This window comes from Lissotriton helveticus, chromosome 4_1 (genome assembly GCF_964261635.1).
Source record: "Lissotriton helveticus chromosome 4_1, aLisHel1.1, whole genome shotgun sequence".
NCBI lineage: Eukaryota > Metazoa > Chordata > Amphibia > Caudata > Salamandridae > Lissotriton > Lissotriton helveticus.
In genome coordinates this window covers 1,247,887,361-1,247,903,753 of record NC_136063.1, presented here as the reverse complement: position 1 = coordinate 1,247,903,753, position 16,393 = coordinate 1,247,887,361, and the positions used below count along the sequence as shown (strand labels likewise).

The window sequence follows — 16,393 nt, the reverse complement described above, 5'->3', positions numbered from 1 at the left end:
AAGAAGACTGCAACACCCAAAATACATTAGGCTATCACTGTAGTCTAGGACTGGAAACTGTATACTTAATGACCCGGAGAGAGGTGGTCACCCTATATAACCAAAGTGGTTTCTGAAGTTTATATGGGCTAGTCTCTTACACTTCTGTCTTTCTTCACTACTCCACATCTAATCATGTAGTAAGAGAGCTGGCAAAGGATGGATCTCAGATGTATGGTGTCCTATTACATCAATGGCACATTACAGGACAGACTGGATGAGCTGCTCTTTGTGGGCTTTGCTCAGCCTAAGAAAGTTAATGCGGTTGTAGACTGCAAAGTTGTACATTTGATTATCTGCTATATTAAGATTGGCTACACTAGCCAGTATAAGCACTAAGGAGGGCACCCATGCCCTTTCCTCTAGGACTATGGCTGCTTCTACAGTTCTCTCCATAGGTGTCCTGGTTGCTGATGTCTACTGGATAGCTATTTAGTAGCTAAGGTGAGGAATTTGGATCAAAAAGGATCTATCAAAAGAAAAAGATACTTACCTTTAGAAATGAAATGTTTGATGGATAAATCTTCCTGCACATTCTTCTATTCCTTGGCTCCTCTCCTCTGAATTTTTTTCAACAGCTTAATTATAACTTTCATAAGAACACAGTATTTCAATACTTGGCGCCACATTTTATTAATCACTATCCCTACCTTATCTTGAGTGTTTATTTTCAGTTTCTTGTGCGATGGAGGACTTCCATTGTAGGCTGCATTAAGTGGACTGAGCTAAGAGTCCTTTTTGTGGATCCCACATATGTTATGCACCTCCCCCCCACCCCCTAGCACAGCAGGAGAGAATAACACCCGCAGCCAACGGGTTAATTATTGTGCTGCAGGTAAAGAATTTGCCCTGGTGCCTGTTGTATTGCTACCTGAACTTTTCACTAACAATATCTACTTTAATAATAAAAGAAAAACTCGAATTAGGTTTACTTGGCTTCCCTCTGGAATTAGCAGTACCTTGTATCTATTCATAATAGTTAAAAAAAAAAAAAAAAAAAAAAAAAAAATTAAATGCACATAATTTATATTTTCTGAGCTTATCTACATTTGCGCAACATTCGTAAGTATTTGGAAATGTGTATTTAATTCTTGTGTTTTTAGTTCCGTTTCAAGAAAAAAGGCTCTTTTCCAGGAAGTTGAGAAACAAACTCTTGAGGTAGTGGTATTAACAAATATAATTTCAATTGCTTGCTTATAAGAGTAGGTGTGAATTGGAGAAGGTAATTTGGCGAGTTGGAGTATTGAAAAGCAAGCTGTGGCATGTTCTGGCATCTTTGCTTTAATATGTAGTGTCGTAGAAGTAGATTTGGTGTGTTCTATTCTGTCAATGGCATAAGCCTTTCTGTTCCAACCTGCTTGGTTCTTATGGAGTCTGCACTATTTCTTTTTTTTAGATAATTACATTATCGTTGGGGAAGCTGAACTGTTGTTTGGTAGGTTTTACTTGAGCATGGACTATTCCTTTAAACTTGGCCGAGTGTCTGTTAAAAAAATAAATAAATAATAATTTGACTGTATTTATCTGTACTGCCCTAACGGGTATAATTCTCAATCCCTTTCTGAAACAGAAACTTTGTTGGCTGAGTACATTATCCCTTCTCTCTCATCCGTATGGTCCCCCTTGCTAGTGGTTCACCTTCTGAGCATCTCGAACTAGCTCCCATGCACCCTCCCGACTGTAATTTCTCAACTTCTACACTCCATCTACTGTGTGGTCTGCTAATTTCTTTCTGGCTGCCCTGGATACTGAGCTTTGTGGATATGCCAGTGTGGAACCACCCTTTCTCTAGATCACCAGCTTAGCTGCTGAACTTTCTTCTATGACTTAATTGTCCTTCCTTGCTGTCCCGTATCATGTCACTGTCTTAGTCCTCAACACATGCCTGGGACCACCTGTCCAAATTCTCACCATAATATGATCTCGAAGGATTGCAAGCCTCCATCTGATTTTATACTCTTCCTGCATGCTCGAAAATTATCCCATATATTTAAATCCCATATTTCCTCTGCCTCACTAAAACCTGGTACTTGAGGTTTTTCAGTCACATACCCGTCACAGTCTGCCACAAGCAGCCTTTCTGCTATACTGTTCAGTTTGTGGGTGTCTTTCACAAGCGTTTACTCCCACTTATTTCTTATGCAAAACCTCGGTCTGATTAATTTTGACCTGACTTCCCTCACAGCTCTTTTAACCACCCCTCTCGCTTTGACTGATTTACTTCTGTGCTCATTTTGGTTTCCAACTTCGAGAGCCCTACCCTGCATTTTGATATTCCTGCTCCCTGTGAAGCTCCCGACTAGCAAATATCTGAAATATCAAATGTTTGGTTCACAAATCATAAACGAAATGAAGAGAATGAACTGTTGTGAGGTCGAAATGTAATGCCTTTTTATCTCCAAAGTCTTTAAAGAGAAATTCCAGATCACCCAAAAATATGCTGATTGGTTTACTTGGCGCTTGAAGAGTTCTTCATAGTTGCGCTGAACCATTACAATGAACAAATCCACCCAGCTTTATTGGCCTTCGTGACGAAAAAAATGCCAATTATAGCAGCCTCATTATGATCTTCGATGTTGGCATCCTCTGTTTAGTCACCGATGAAGGTTGGCACGCGTGGCTCTCCCTGTATGTAGCTAGTAAAACTGAAGCACTTGGCTCGGATGCCTATAGTCTGCTGATTCATTTGTTTATAGCTCCTTAGATAGTACAGTATGGTTCTAAGCCCACCTAAGCTTGTTAAATTGCACTTCAAAGAAGCACTTTCCAGAAAAAAGCAAATGTAGAAATAGTGGGACTGATGTAATGTGATCTCTGCCCACCGGGACAATTAGGATATGCATTTTCCATAAACCGCCCATATTAGTTTTAGGTAAGCATTTATAACTTATGTCACTTAGTTTAGAGGAAAGAATCTGACTGATTTCCATTTATCAAGTCACTATTTGAGGTTCACCATCTTATTTTCTGCATTTGGGTGTATTCCTTTTTTGGTGTTGCTTTTGCCTCTCATTTTGCATGTCCTGCTTAATATTGTATCCTGCTCACATAGGAGACTGGAATAGTAGACCTAGAACAAGGGGTGGTGGGCAAATTTTTCGACTGATGTCCTGCCGGTGTGTAAACATTGTTTAATGTATGAAAGTCATGGGGGATTCTCAACAGCTGCCAACACGCTTCACACTTCTTGAATGCTGTTGGTTTTGAGTGCTATGCATGAGTTAGCTAGGGTGCACACATATTTAGGCAGCATTGGGGCCTAACTCTGAGGGAGGAACATACCTTCCCTCCCCCTTCGGAACTTTGAGATAGTGCAAGACTGTGTAGAGAATGCTAGCTGGGTTTGAGATAGGTTGTATTAGTTGTGGAGTAAGTAGAACATGTTAATTCTTCTCTGTTGCGTAGCCACTGGCATGGTTGACAAAAGGGATGAGTTATTTTTTGAAATGGCTAGTTATATTAGAGGAACGACAATCCCTGTGTCAATGAGAGCCCACTGTGTAAGGGCAAGACACTCTAAATGATTGATAACATCTTCTCAGACTTTGAAGGTCCTCGACATCCAGTTGTCTTTTGGGCTGAACGTAGTGATTTCATTGTAAAAAGGATTAGAACTTCTAAACCCAAGATGGTGAATTGTATCTGGAGACCTGGGGCAGTTGCAATAATTGCTAGCCGGGATTGGATCAAAATAAAAAGGGAGTGTGCTATCCACTGTCAGCCTCCTGAAGCCTAACATTTACAGAACTTTATGTTTGCATCCTTGGCTTAACGGTAGATTAAATTGTATGTGGAATCATATAGACATAGGGGTTTCTTAATATCCAGAACAGTCATGTTTTCGCTAAGCAGGACTCATGAGGTTTATGATGACAATAGGGAATCTGAGGTGGCAAATTGGTTGCCTAGTAGATTGTTGATCCATTCTGAAGTGGCTACAATAGATGCCCATTAATTAATGTTAACTTTTCCAAAGAGTACTACAACCCATGCAGTATAAAGATGTTGATGAATATTTAAATTCGTGTATTAACAATATGCAATGAATGTGCTAGCAATTTAACAGAATTGCATATTTTTGGAAAATGGTATTTATTTTTTTACGAATTTAACATATCTTACCTTGTTGTAACTATGAACATAAGTCTTCTTTTTTTAAGCAACTTTGTGTCCTTAAAAGAAGTTAGCTTTTTCTTAGTTAATAACTTGGCCATTTGGAACGGATTTCTTCTCCCAAGGCCAAGGTTTAGTTTTCCTCTTAGCATTCATCATGCAGGCAGGCATGTTTGTGCATAGAAGATCATAGTTTATTTGTATCGGTACAGCTCCTTCCCTTCGTAATGCTGTGATATTTCCAGGGCAGCCCCATTTAGGGCCAAGAGGAAGCAAAGCTACAGTGGAACACCAAAAATACTGTCAATCATTAGAGTATGTATCTCCTTAGGAGATACCCACAAATGGAATACACTAGATCTCCGTGTCATTTGGTCCTTAAGGCCCAGGAGCAGGTTATGTGACAAACATATACATAGTGCTGCGTGCATGGTATCTTCTATCGAAGCTTGGCAGTTATGAATCTCCTAAGGCCCATGGTGCGGGGTCTGTAATTTGTTTGTAGATGCAAGTCCTGCTCATGTGTGAGAAACGGTTTTGCTTTGACTAGAAGGATCATTGCAGTATAGATCTTGATATAAAAACTTAAACCATGGTTGTGGGTTAACATAAGGGTCTGAAATTAGTACTGCACTTCCAAGCACCTTTAGAAGACATTAAAAAAACAGGCCACCGGAGTCCTTGACTTAGCATGGTGCGTGACTCTTTCCCTGAAATATTTACTTGAGCGTGTATTTTTCTGGTTCCTTCACTTATTTTTACTCTCATTAAATTTAGAAGTTGCTTTCACCAAAATAATATACATTACTTAAAGTAATGGTGCAATATATAGGTAAAGTAGACAATTATACATGACCCACAAAATGCCAGAGAAGTCTCAAGGGAAGGGATCGAAATAAGAACTTGGGCTGCCCAGTAAAGATTGTAACATGAGAGATGAATATGAATAACAGAAGAGTGATGAGAAGGAGCAAGATCATATATGAATTTGTCAGCAGAGTGAAGATTGCCGAGTTTTATTAAAGTTCAAAAGGGGAGTTGAGGAAGAGGAGCCAGGAATTGAGAAATACAAACAAGTTTGTAAAGGAGGAAATACAGGTAATTGAGAGCACGTGAAGAGGTGAAAAGCATATACAGGAAGACCAACAAGAAATCAAACAGTAAAAACAAATTAAGAGGGGGCTATTGGACTGAAGGTAACAAGCAGAGGCAATGCCAATTGGTCTGGATTCAATGAACTAACACGTGCAGAAACACGCATACAGAGGTTTTCATCCAACAGATTAAGAATCAAAGCCAGTCATACTGTCTTTGCTAGTGCTTGGTACTGGTCCTGATGATGTTGTTTTGGGTGTGGTAATATTAGTGATATGTAGGTTGAATTAGTGGTGTGTTATTGATGTTGGATTGTGGTATAAGTGGTTGTGGTATAGGAGGTATTAATAGTAATAGGTGGTTGTATTTAGTGGATTTGGTGTTATTAACGTTGGCATTTGTGGTGGTATGGTATTGAGGTTGTGGGATATTGGTGGTAATATTCCGGGTGCGGTTGGAATGGAATGGTGTTGTGGTAATGGTAATATTTGTATTAGTGGCAATATATTTTGGTAATGGTATGGATATTGGTAGTGGTGGTATCGATATTAGAAGTTGTAGTGGTATTTGTGGTAGCTATGGTTGTTTCTGATGGTGGTATTGATGTCATTTGTGGTATTGGGTGTGGTATGGTATTGGTGATGTATTTTTGTTGGCAGTGATATTGTTATTGTGGTGGTGGTATTGGTGGAGATCTTTAGTATGGTTTGAAGGCCTTCCAAAAGCAGATTAGAAGTAGTGCAGGATTTACAGTGCAGATGGAAGGTGTTCTAGAAATTGAGACACTGAATGAAGTATCTGTTCTATTCCTTGATGTGTTTTGGATATGGGTCTGTATAGGAAGAACTGGAAGATCTGTTTGGCATGCAAGTCTGTCTATTTGGGGCAAAGAATCTTGACTGGAACCCTTGCGTTTAGCTTGCATTCAATGAATCAACGCTTTTAGGAATCAAGATTAAAAGATCTTATTAAGGCTTGTACTCAGTTTGGCAGGTAGATTTTCTACTTTTGAGAGGCAATTGTGCTTGTATTGGAAAAGTCCTGCGTATTTGCTTCCTTAAATGTTTTATTAGAGTTTGAACCACTGGGATATTTGGTCCTGAAGCGATGTGTGGAAGGATTTGCCACGGATAGAAGAAGCTTTTTCTAGTGAGTGTTGATTGGGTAGTTCAAGTTAGGTGTTTGTAAAGATAGATGGTTGAAATTTTTGAAGACCTGAAGTCATGAATTGCAGAAAAGCAAAACCTGGTATAATGAGCTTTTGACTGAAAGTCCATTACATTTTTTACAACTAATGGGTTTGAAAATTCTGCTGGAGAATTATATTAATATGCAGCTGTAACTTGTTGTGCAAGTACTTGCAGCTCTTCCTATTAATGCCACACGAGTGATATCATGCCAAACTTCATGTGAAATGCCTTGGGTTTAGGCAGTTTAACAGAAGTAACGGAAACCGCTATGAGGGTTCAATAGTGTAGTCACCAGGCAAAGGCAACTTTCATAGGTTTTTCCCAAATAAAAACCATCTGCACTTACCACCTAGCTCCAAATAGTCAAACATCCTGACAACGAACTGGAGCCTGACTAGCGAAAAAAATATGCAGACCAATAAACACCTGCAGGTGAATCATTCAAAGCTAACTTAAGGAGACGTTCCTCATTAGCATGTGGGCGTGACCCCATGCTAATGTAATAAACCATTTGCCACTGTGCTCTATTTGGGCGTGGGTGCAAAGGGAAATAAATTGTCAGAAGGCGCACTGGCTGTGCGCCACAAAGACATGGTGCAGTGTTTTTCCCTCCCTGGCATCCCTGAAAGGGGACAACGTGCGTTCCATAGACCACCCCAAGACATCTCCCTGCAGGCGGGGGCAGATCCTCACTGCACCATCCTGCAGGGAGCTCTGTTTACCCTTCGAAATGCAGGCAGGATACCCCTTGCACTGTTAAAGACGGAGCAGGTGCTTCAAACAGCCGCTTTGGTTTTGTACTCCCGACCTGCTGACCACCTCATACATCTGCGGCAAATGTTTGACTTGGAGCCTTCTTTCCTCAAATCTGGTCGGACATGTTCATTAGATGCACACAGTAGCACTCTTAATTAGAGCGGGCAACTCTATTGAACCCCTATGCTAAAGCCAATTGAGAACTATTGCGTACCCCGGATGTTTAATAAAATAATGCTGATATTCCATAAAACACTTTCCCCAGAATGCATGAACAATGTCTTTGCTCTGGTAATTTACTTATTCTCCAGCTGCAAGAACAAGTGAGCATGGAGTGAAATAATGCTGAGAAGTGAGATTTGTCACATAGTGCATAAGCTGAGCATATTGGTGGTATTTGAGATGAAAGTGCACCACTTTGGAGCCAAGAAATATAAAGATATGGTGTTGCTACAGTAATTTGATAGAATACAAATATTTCAATTTAATTTTAACCGGTCACTGATATAGAGCTGTTATGAGTGCATTTCTACAAAAATTGTGCAGTCTAATGGTGAATAATGTGCACCGAGAAGTTCTCCACAAATGATTGTTTTTCTTTATTTTTTTGCAGGTATCTTACAGTTTGTGGAAATTCTAGTCAACATTTTGGTCCTTATATGTGTGGTAGCCTCGTTTGCTGTGACCTCTGGGTTCACTTCCTCTAGTGGTGCAGGAATGGGCTCCTTGACTATGGATTCGATGATCAGCCCATTTGAAGGTACAGAGTTCCAGAAGGCACGTGAACTAGACATGCAATATAGCCAGTTGAGAGCACCTGGCGTGTATAGTGGAGTGTCTTTCAGCTTGGCAGTAGGTGCCATCACGCTTGGTTTCTTAATTCTTGGAGCCAAACCCTTCCATCACCTCTCAATCCGCATCCTCATGGCCGAACTGGTATTTGAAGTACTTGCCTGCGTGGGTTACATTGTAGCTGTTGCCCTCTATCTCCACTTTATCACGGTGGTGAATGCAACAGACTTGTGTAAAAAGAGGGCTCAGCTGTACGCAGGGCGAGGCTATACCTGGATGAACTGCGAGGTTCAAGGTGGCGATGCTGCGGTTGCCATTTTTGGCCTTGTTGCTGCTTGTTTGTACTTGCCAAGTGCAGTGCTATGTGGATTGACTATCAAAAGTGTTCGGGAATACAGGAGGAACCTTCCCCCAGAGGACTACATCACTAGCTCGTTCAAAGAGCGAGATTACAAGATGTACAAAAACCAGGAGGATGCAGCGGAACTTACGCTGGTGTAGTTTTCAGACAGGAAGCATGTTGCAGTATGTAAAAGTAATGCAATTCTGAGAAGAAAATTTGATGGTCTCCGTAAAAGCCAATCAAGCACTCAATCTTTGTGCAGGTGACGGAGGAGGCAAAAGTGATTGTGCCGGGCCAGGCAAGGCAAGGTTTGCTTGAGTGACTGCTGGAAAGGTGGTTTCTGTACCTCTGTAAGGCAAGGCAGGCAGCCATCATGGAAGGAAGAAGAAATGGGGATTAACAAGAGAAGGAACATGTCTTATCTTTGTAATTATTTTAACTGCAGCTTTTTCAGAGATACATTTTAAGTCATAAGATTGAATTGTGTACTGCATGTGTGTGTGCGTCAGATGAGGGTTTGGTGAAGCATTTATCATTTATTTGTTGGGACGATATAGTAATTGTTTGACAGCGTCATTTTTTTTCGTTTTTAGTCTTTATTTTTATATCGATTTGCATGGTTTTATAATGATTAGCACAACTATTTCAAAGTTGCCTAGACTGACCTAAATGTAAGCTTACAGAATATTCCTTATCCAGACAGCAATATAGTTGAAAGCAAAGGCTATTGTAACTACTCACTGCTACAGGCTACCACCACTTTAAAGCAGTTTCAAGACTGAGCTGGCACTGCTGCACCAAGAAAGGCAGAAGAAATTGAATGTGACAAATATCGCTCAACGAATGGTTATTTGGTTTTTTGTCCATGAATGCGACTACTCGGTTACATTAATTATCACATTAAAGTAGACCCACCAGGCTGGTGCAATATTTTGGCTGGATGAACTGAATTTATACTTTGGAGATGCACGTTAATTAAGGTAAACGGACGTCCTTAACTGTATGTGTCTACCGGCAGACAATTAGGGGGAGAAATTGGTGATCAACCAACTTAAGACTAGTTTTTATCTAATATTGCCATTTTCCTCTATGAAAAACAATGTATTTACGTATCTAGGGTACAGCACCCCATATCTAATTGGGATATTAAAAACCACCAGGGATTTCAGCAACCGTACATGTATACAGTCAGATGTAGCCACTAAATGCACTTAGACCCTAAAGTGAATTTAGCAGCACAAAATGTTGCATTGGGTTTTACAAATAGAAAGTTACCCTTGAACTGTATCACTTTGTTACATTTTTTATTCTGTGTAGGATTGTATATAAGAACTGCAGTTAACCGTCTTCTATGTATTGCCTTTTCCTCCCATCTTTACAGGGAAATGTGCTGCATGTATCTGATATGTAAAAAGAAAGTAGATATGTGCTAAATAGGACGTTTCAGAGTGATAACTTTGCACCATGCACATCAAAGTGCATATTACTCAGAATGTGATAAAGCACAAGGAATGTCTATTATTAAATGTCTTTCCTATGAGTATACTATTTCTTACAGGATTATAACCGCATAGTTCAGCCCTTTGTATTATATACAGCCTTTTAATACTTTTCGTTCCTCCCATAGTGGGAGTTGTGCTGCATACTTTTTTGAATAAATCTTTGTCCTAAACATGATATTCCAGAGTGTTCTGAAGTGACATGATGCATTAAAATTCTCACTGTTAATCACTCGCTGTCCTGATCCAATACAGTGAATTCATACTTGGTATGTGATTGATTAAATACTTTCATTTAAAATGTTCCAGTTTTTTAAAAGAAATTTAAATTTGCCAGTTTGCTGAGATTTTTTTTATAGCTTAATGCACCCTGATTACTTATGCAGTTCATGCACAAATGGAACTGTTAAGTGATCAACCTTTATTCTCTGACCAACATTGTTCTTGTATTCTAAGAACTAGTTTCGACTGTTTCACACCAGCCATCTTGAACAAGCAATTGCAAAATCAAGAGGTGTCCACTTTTGTCTTTGCCCTGACACTCCTAAGCTCGCTAATTTACTTCTTTGATAAGCTACCCTGCAACTATACTGACAATACAATTTATTTTCAGAGTAAGTAGACCTCCACTCTAACATAAGCAATCTACTTGAGTGTAGGTCAATCTGTGGATCACTAGAAACCACCATAAACTTATTCCTAATACCTCAGACATGATAGGGCATCAGACGTGTTCAACGTAACAATAACCATGAAAACCAATGTGTTGTGTTTGTAAATGATCAGCAATATTAAAATTAATTGTAAATGCAAGTCTATATAAATGATTCATTGTAAAGATAACATGCGTAGTTGGATGCCTATGTCCACTATATATTAACAAGCTAGCATGGACTTTTGCCCACTGCCTGACAAAACATGTAAAAATGTAAGTGTAACCATGAACTTCGAAATCACCTTACAGTAATGCCATTGAAATACTGAAATGTGCTTCATCTAGGAAGGTGAGAGGAGCATGCCGTGTGGCACACTAGGATGATGTGAGCGGCTCCGGCTCCTCTCTCCCACAAGACTTGTTTCTTCTGTTTTGAAGCTGGTCCTGCATAAGGGATTCCTAACTCTAGATTTTGGTCAAAATACCCCCCCCCCCTATAGTGATCCCCTGGGATGACGTCCTTTTATAGGCAAGTAACACTCCCCACAGGTGAGTCTCCTGTACATGTATGGCGTTTACCACCAATGATCGCAGACGAGTTAATGATTTTCCTAATGAACCCCATCTAGGGCCTGTCACCCACATTGGCTTGTGGCTTTGCTTCATCACATACATGTAAGGCAACTGCCATCCCCTTCTCATGTAATAACTTGTTTGCTTTCCTACTAGGAATTCTCATTGCTGCTTGGAGTCTGAGAACCTCTGAAGCACAATGCCAATCAGTGATGCTTTACCACCAAATGCTGTGGTACTGGGCCAGATACCATCTGACCCAGCAACTGAGTTCCAGGTTGCCTACTGAGGATTCCGAGTCTTTTTTTTTGTCTGGATGAGCATTGTTCCCTGGTGGAAGTGGTGCTGAGGAAATGGGGGAAGTTCCTTCAAATATCCGCCCTGCCTAATGGTGCAGATCATGGGCCTATGAGGTGCCCTTAGACAATGTTGCACCATCTCTCCAGCCCCTTCATTCCCAGTGATACTTATTTTGAATTCTGACTCATTGACAAATACTTGCTGAGACAATCCTTCCTTTCGGCGTGGGAATTTCATGATCAGTGTTATGCTGTTACCTCCAGAAATGCCTGGCTATTTTGCAATTTTCTAAGATCCCTTCCTTAGCTGATAGGTGGTCCCTTTGTCTGGAATTTCCAGTTTGGCCATTCATGACTACTAATGTAAGTATTTTCAAGAGGTAACATTGCACTGAGCAACACAACACCTGAGTAAGATTCCTACATTTGTCACTAATTTATGGACTACTGTCCCGTAGGTCACCTTTTTGACCCCCCTATTCTTCCTGCCCACTTGTATTGTATTGTATTATATTGCGTACTTGTATAGCGCAAACTGTCACCCAAAGGGTATCCTGGGGCTTTGACTTATCCAGACCAACGCAAAGCACAGCACTACACTGCCCTGGCGAATAGATGGGACTTCAGGCCTTTCTTAAATGAGAAAAATTCCCCCGTTTGGCCGCAGTATATCCAAAGTACCGGCCTCCCATCCGTATCCTCCGGATCTTAGGGACTGTGACCAGATATGCCGATGAAGATCGCAGGGGTCTGGAGGTCGAGTACCAGGAAAAAAGTTCTTGTAGCGGGACAGGCACCTGATCGTAGAGGGCCCTAAACACTATATACAACGCTTTAAAACAAATGCGCTGGTGGACAGGTAACCAGTGGAGGTTCTTAAGCGCAAGGGATGAAGAGGCCGAACGCAGTCGAGAAAGGGCCAATTTAGCAGCCATATTCTGGATGCGCTGCAGTTTTCCGATCAAAATACCAGGGTCACCCAGAAGTAGTGCGTTGCAGTAGTCAAGCCTACTTAGAATAATACTACGCACTACCTCTGGTCTAGCTTGGGCCGGAAGCATAGGGAGAATCTTACGTAGAATGCGGAGCAGCATCATACATGTGGCGACAGTTTTGTTTACAAAAACATTCAGCTGCAGATTTGGTCCAAACATAGCGCCCAAATTACGGGCGGAATCTGCTGCCGCAACTGTTCCCTGGAAAGCAGTGGGCCAGAAATCCGCCGGCAGAGGAATGCGATCCATGGAGCAGTGCAGCACCTCAGTTTTTGAGCCATTAAACTGAAGGGAGTTAGTGCGCAGCCAGTTCGCAGTGGCGGTCATGCAGCAGTGAAAAGTCTCCTGGGGCACAGCCTCTCTACCTTCCAAGGAGAAAATAAGCTGCATATGGTCGGCGTAGTTAATAACCGAGATACCGAATGATTTAATCAGCTTAACTAAGGGGCGGAGGTAGAGATTAAATAAAATGGGGCTGATGGCTGATCCCTGAGGTACCCCTTGCCCCTCTCTTTTTGTGCCAGATCTAAAAGGCGGTAGAGCCACTACTTGATGTCGGTCCTGAAGATAGGAAACCAGACAATCTCTGGCCAGACCAGCCACCCCGGCTTCCTCCAATCTGCTGATGAGAATGGCGTGGCTGACCATGTCGAACGCGGCTGACATATCAAGCAGCACTAAAAAGGCTGCATGACCTGAGTCGACACACGAACGAAGATCATCCAGGACAACCACTAGCGCAGATTAGGTTCCGTGGGCAGGCCTGAAACCAAACTGGGCTGTGTCCAGCCAGGTGTTAATTTCCAAAAAGCTGGACAGATGTTTAGTGACCCACCTTTCCAGAATCTTAATAGGAAATGGAAGCAACGAGATTGGCCGGTAGTTCCCAAAACAAGAGGGGTCCAATGTTGCCTTCTTCAGGAGGGGAGAGACCACGGCAAGTTTCCAGCTATCCGGAACGGTAGCAGTGCTGAGGGATTGACAGCAGATGGAGAACAGAGGCGAGAAAAGTTCCTCTTGAAACACCTTCCACAATCTATGGGGCAGCGGGTCCATAGGCGATCCGGAAGACGCCCCATATGCCAATTGGCAAAACTCCTCATAGAGAGGGAGGGGAAAACTGTCAAGCCGTGCCTGTTTCATCACACCCTCGGGGGGCCCAAAGATGGACAAAGGGGCCGTACCCATCTGGAACTGGGGGCAGGGTGAGGTTGGATCCGAAAGACCACTCAGAATGGTGGCAATCTTGTCCTCAAAGGCCACTGCCAAAGAGTCGCATAGGGACTGAGAGGCCGGAATGCAGTTAGCCACACTGGCCGGATGGGACAAGTCCTTGCCAATTTTAAACAGAGTTTGGGACTTATTTACTGCTTGCGTCAGCGTCTCCTCGAGGAACTTGGCTTTGGCACATTTAATTTGCGCTTTGTAGCACAGGAGGGCCTGTTTGTAACAGGCTTTGTCAGGTTATAGGTAGTGCTTCCGCCAAGCTCTCTCCGCCTGCTTACACCGCAGCTTCTGTTGGAGAAGGTCTTTAGAGTACCAAGGCATGGCAAGTTTGGTCCTATCCCTTGCTTTCCGTAAGGGTGCCACTTTATCCAGAGATTCAGTAATTTGCTGGGTGAGACATAGATAGCTCTCATTCACGTTTCCTCCCAAGATAAAGCCACCAGATAGCAAGGTGGGGAGACTAGACTGTTTCAGCAGTCTAGACCATTGCCTGGTAAGATTGGTCGCTCCTATCTTGTCACGCCTCCGCGTGATGGCGGGGAGAGATAGAGAGAAAAGAACCAAGGCATGGTCAGTCCAACATTGGGAAACGATATTCCCAATAGTGACCTGATTCCCATCCGCAAAGACTAAGTCAAGAACATGACCCTTAAGATGTGTCTGGGAGAGCACCAATTGTTGTAAGTGTATGTTATCACAGGCCTGGCACAGATCTCGACTTAAGTCACATACAGCTACATTACTGACTACCCACCAGCCTTGGAAAAAAGGGCAGATCAGAAAGAAGGTGAAACCCTTCAACCCTCCAGAAGTTCACTGACTGAGACAGAAATAGAGTACTGGCCTCTACTGCTGCTAAAAGCTCCCATAACAGCAGGGCATCACTATGGTCACCTCCAACCTGAGACTAACCTCCCTGAGAATAGCTTTAGGGATATGGACAGTATTGCAGCATTTGGGGAACTATTGATAAAGTGGGCGAGCGGATGACCGAAATGTGGTAATGAATTAGGGAACTATGAGGTAAAAGCACATATATCTCCAAACGCTGTGGCAGTCTTATCAAAAGTGCATGAACAGCAGGTTAGTCTTAGCCTCCTCACTCTGCTTACACTAGCATAATAAAATTGATGGCTTTCTGTAAATGATCAAGAAGGATTTCATGGGAGAGTGCATCCTTCACGAAATGTAGTCCATGACTGGATATTATCTTCCTTCACCAAAGTTGACCAGTACCCAGACTTCAGTCAGCTAATCCAGCAGGAGTCCCACACATTCAGCACTGTGGAAATGGAACAAAGTAAATGCAACACCAAATACACAGTGATGTTCCCTGTGATTTTCAGGGTTCAGTTGGGATCATTTTTTCTTCTTCAAACCTAATTAGACTCCCTCTTTCATCCAAAATTCAGTCCTTGCCCAAAGTACTGTCTCAACAAGTGCTAGCAACAAAAACAATAAAACATATTTCTACATTTGAGCACTTGACCTTTGCTCTACCTCGGCAGTCTTGTACATTAATCTAGAACCTCGCCCCACTCAAGGTGGGTGGTGGCTGTCTCGATCATATATGATGCTGTGCTCCAGTGGTTTGACTCTTATACAATCCATTTGTGTTGTGTGTGAGGGTTGTTTCTGTTGCTTTGCTAATAAAGCAACAGGCAGTCTTTCCTTCTATGCAGTCATTAGGTCAAAGTAATATTCCTACTGGGAGCCCCATTTAGTTGCATCTGATTGTATCAATCCATTGAAAGGGTGGGATGACCAGTCCAATCATTTCGCTTTTAAGTCTAGTTTCTGACGGTTTAACAATCCTGTTCCATAGAAGGCAAACTGAGTGCTTTGAAATGATTGTGGTAAAAGTCACCACACTTTCCCAAAGAACAGGTGCCCCAACTCCCAGGGCTAACAGCCCAACCCCAAAAAAACCAATTACAGCCACATATATCAAAGCATATGGGGAAGCACTCCATATATATTATTCCAAAATCCAATATTCCAAATGCAAAATTTAGGAGAAATTAAAAGATCTTGTGCAAGAGTCAATTTTCTTGGTCAAGATACTATGGACTACTGTACATCTGTATTATAACTTTTTCGTGTCTGGCAAACATGAAAATAAAGAACAAGACATGGACACAGCCAGCTCGTTCATCCCATGAACAACAAGAAATCTTCAGCGCAATAACAAAACTCGAAACATTGCTCATATAAAGTTTGTAAAATCTCTTCTTCAATTCTGTAGCAGCAAGAATTCTCTTGTAATTCAGAGAGTACAATTGTGCCACCTGTGTAAATGAAGAACACGTTTTAATACAAAAGTGCAGTTGGACCGAAGTATCTGAACCAAGAAAACGGACTCTTGCACTAGACATTTTTGTTTCTCATAACGATTGCCTTGGCAATATTGGTTTTTCAAATATGTATCAAGTGCTTCTCCCATATGTTTTAATATATCTGTACCATGGATGGGTTTGGTTAAATCTGACTCTCGTCATAGTGATCTGTTTGGATGATATGCCTTAGTAATTGACAAGTTACACCCCCTTCAACGTTGTCTTCTGAACAGTTATGATCCTTAAAATCAATGGTGTTCTGTTCTATAAATGTTCCTAGCTATATGCTTCCTCTCTCAAGACTATCACTGGAGATTGATGTACATTTCAAACCTTCTGGACTAAAGATTTGACAGTATGCTGATGTGGGATGCTAGAGAATCTACCATTTCCAATTTTATTAAAAAAAACTATGTCATGTCATTTATTTAATTCAGGACTGGACAGTCATTCTTTTACACTTTATTTTGTGACACTGTGT

General features: G+C 41.6%; 1 protein-coding gene across 2 annotated transcripts in view; it reads left to right on the top strand.

Annotated features, from left to right (window-relative positions):
- Window positions 1–10,059, top strand: part of LOC144829053 (MARVEL domain-containing protein 3-like) — a 261,585-nt gene extending 251,526 nt beyond the window's left edge. Inside the window, exons 4-5 of one of the 2 annotated variants that reach the window (XM_078687798.1) lie at window positions 1,436–1,474; window positions 7,807–10,059. In XM_078687798.1, coding sequence (XP_078543924.1) covers window positions 1,436–1,474; window positions 7,807–8,486 — 719 coding nt within the window. In that variant the 3' untranslated portion in view covers window positions 8,487–10,059. The remainder of the gene's footprint in view (window positions 1–1,435; window positions 1,475–7,806) is intronic. The other variant, XM_078687799.1, reaches the window with a different exon arrangement.
- The last annotated feature ends 6,334 nt before the right edge of the window (window positions 10,060–16,393 follow it).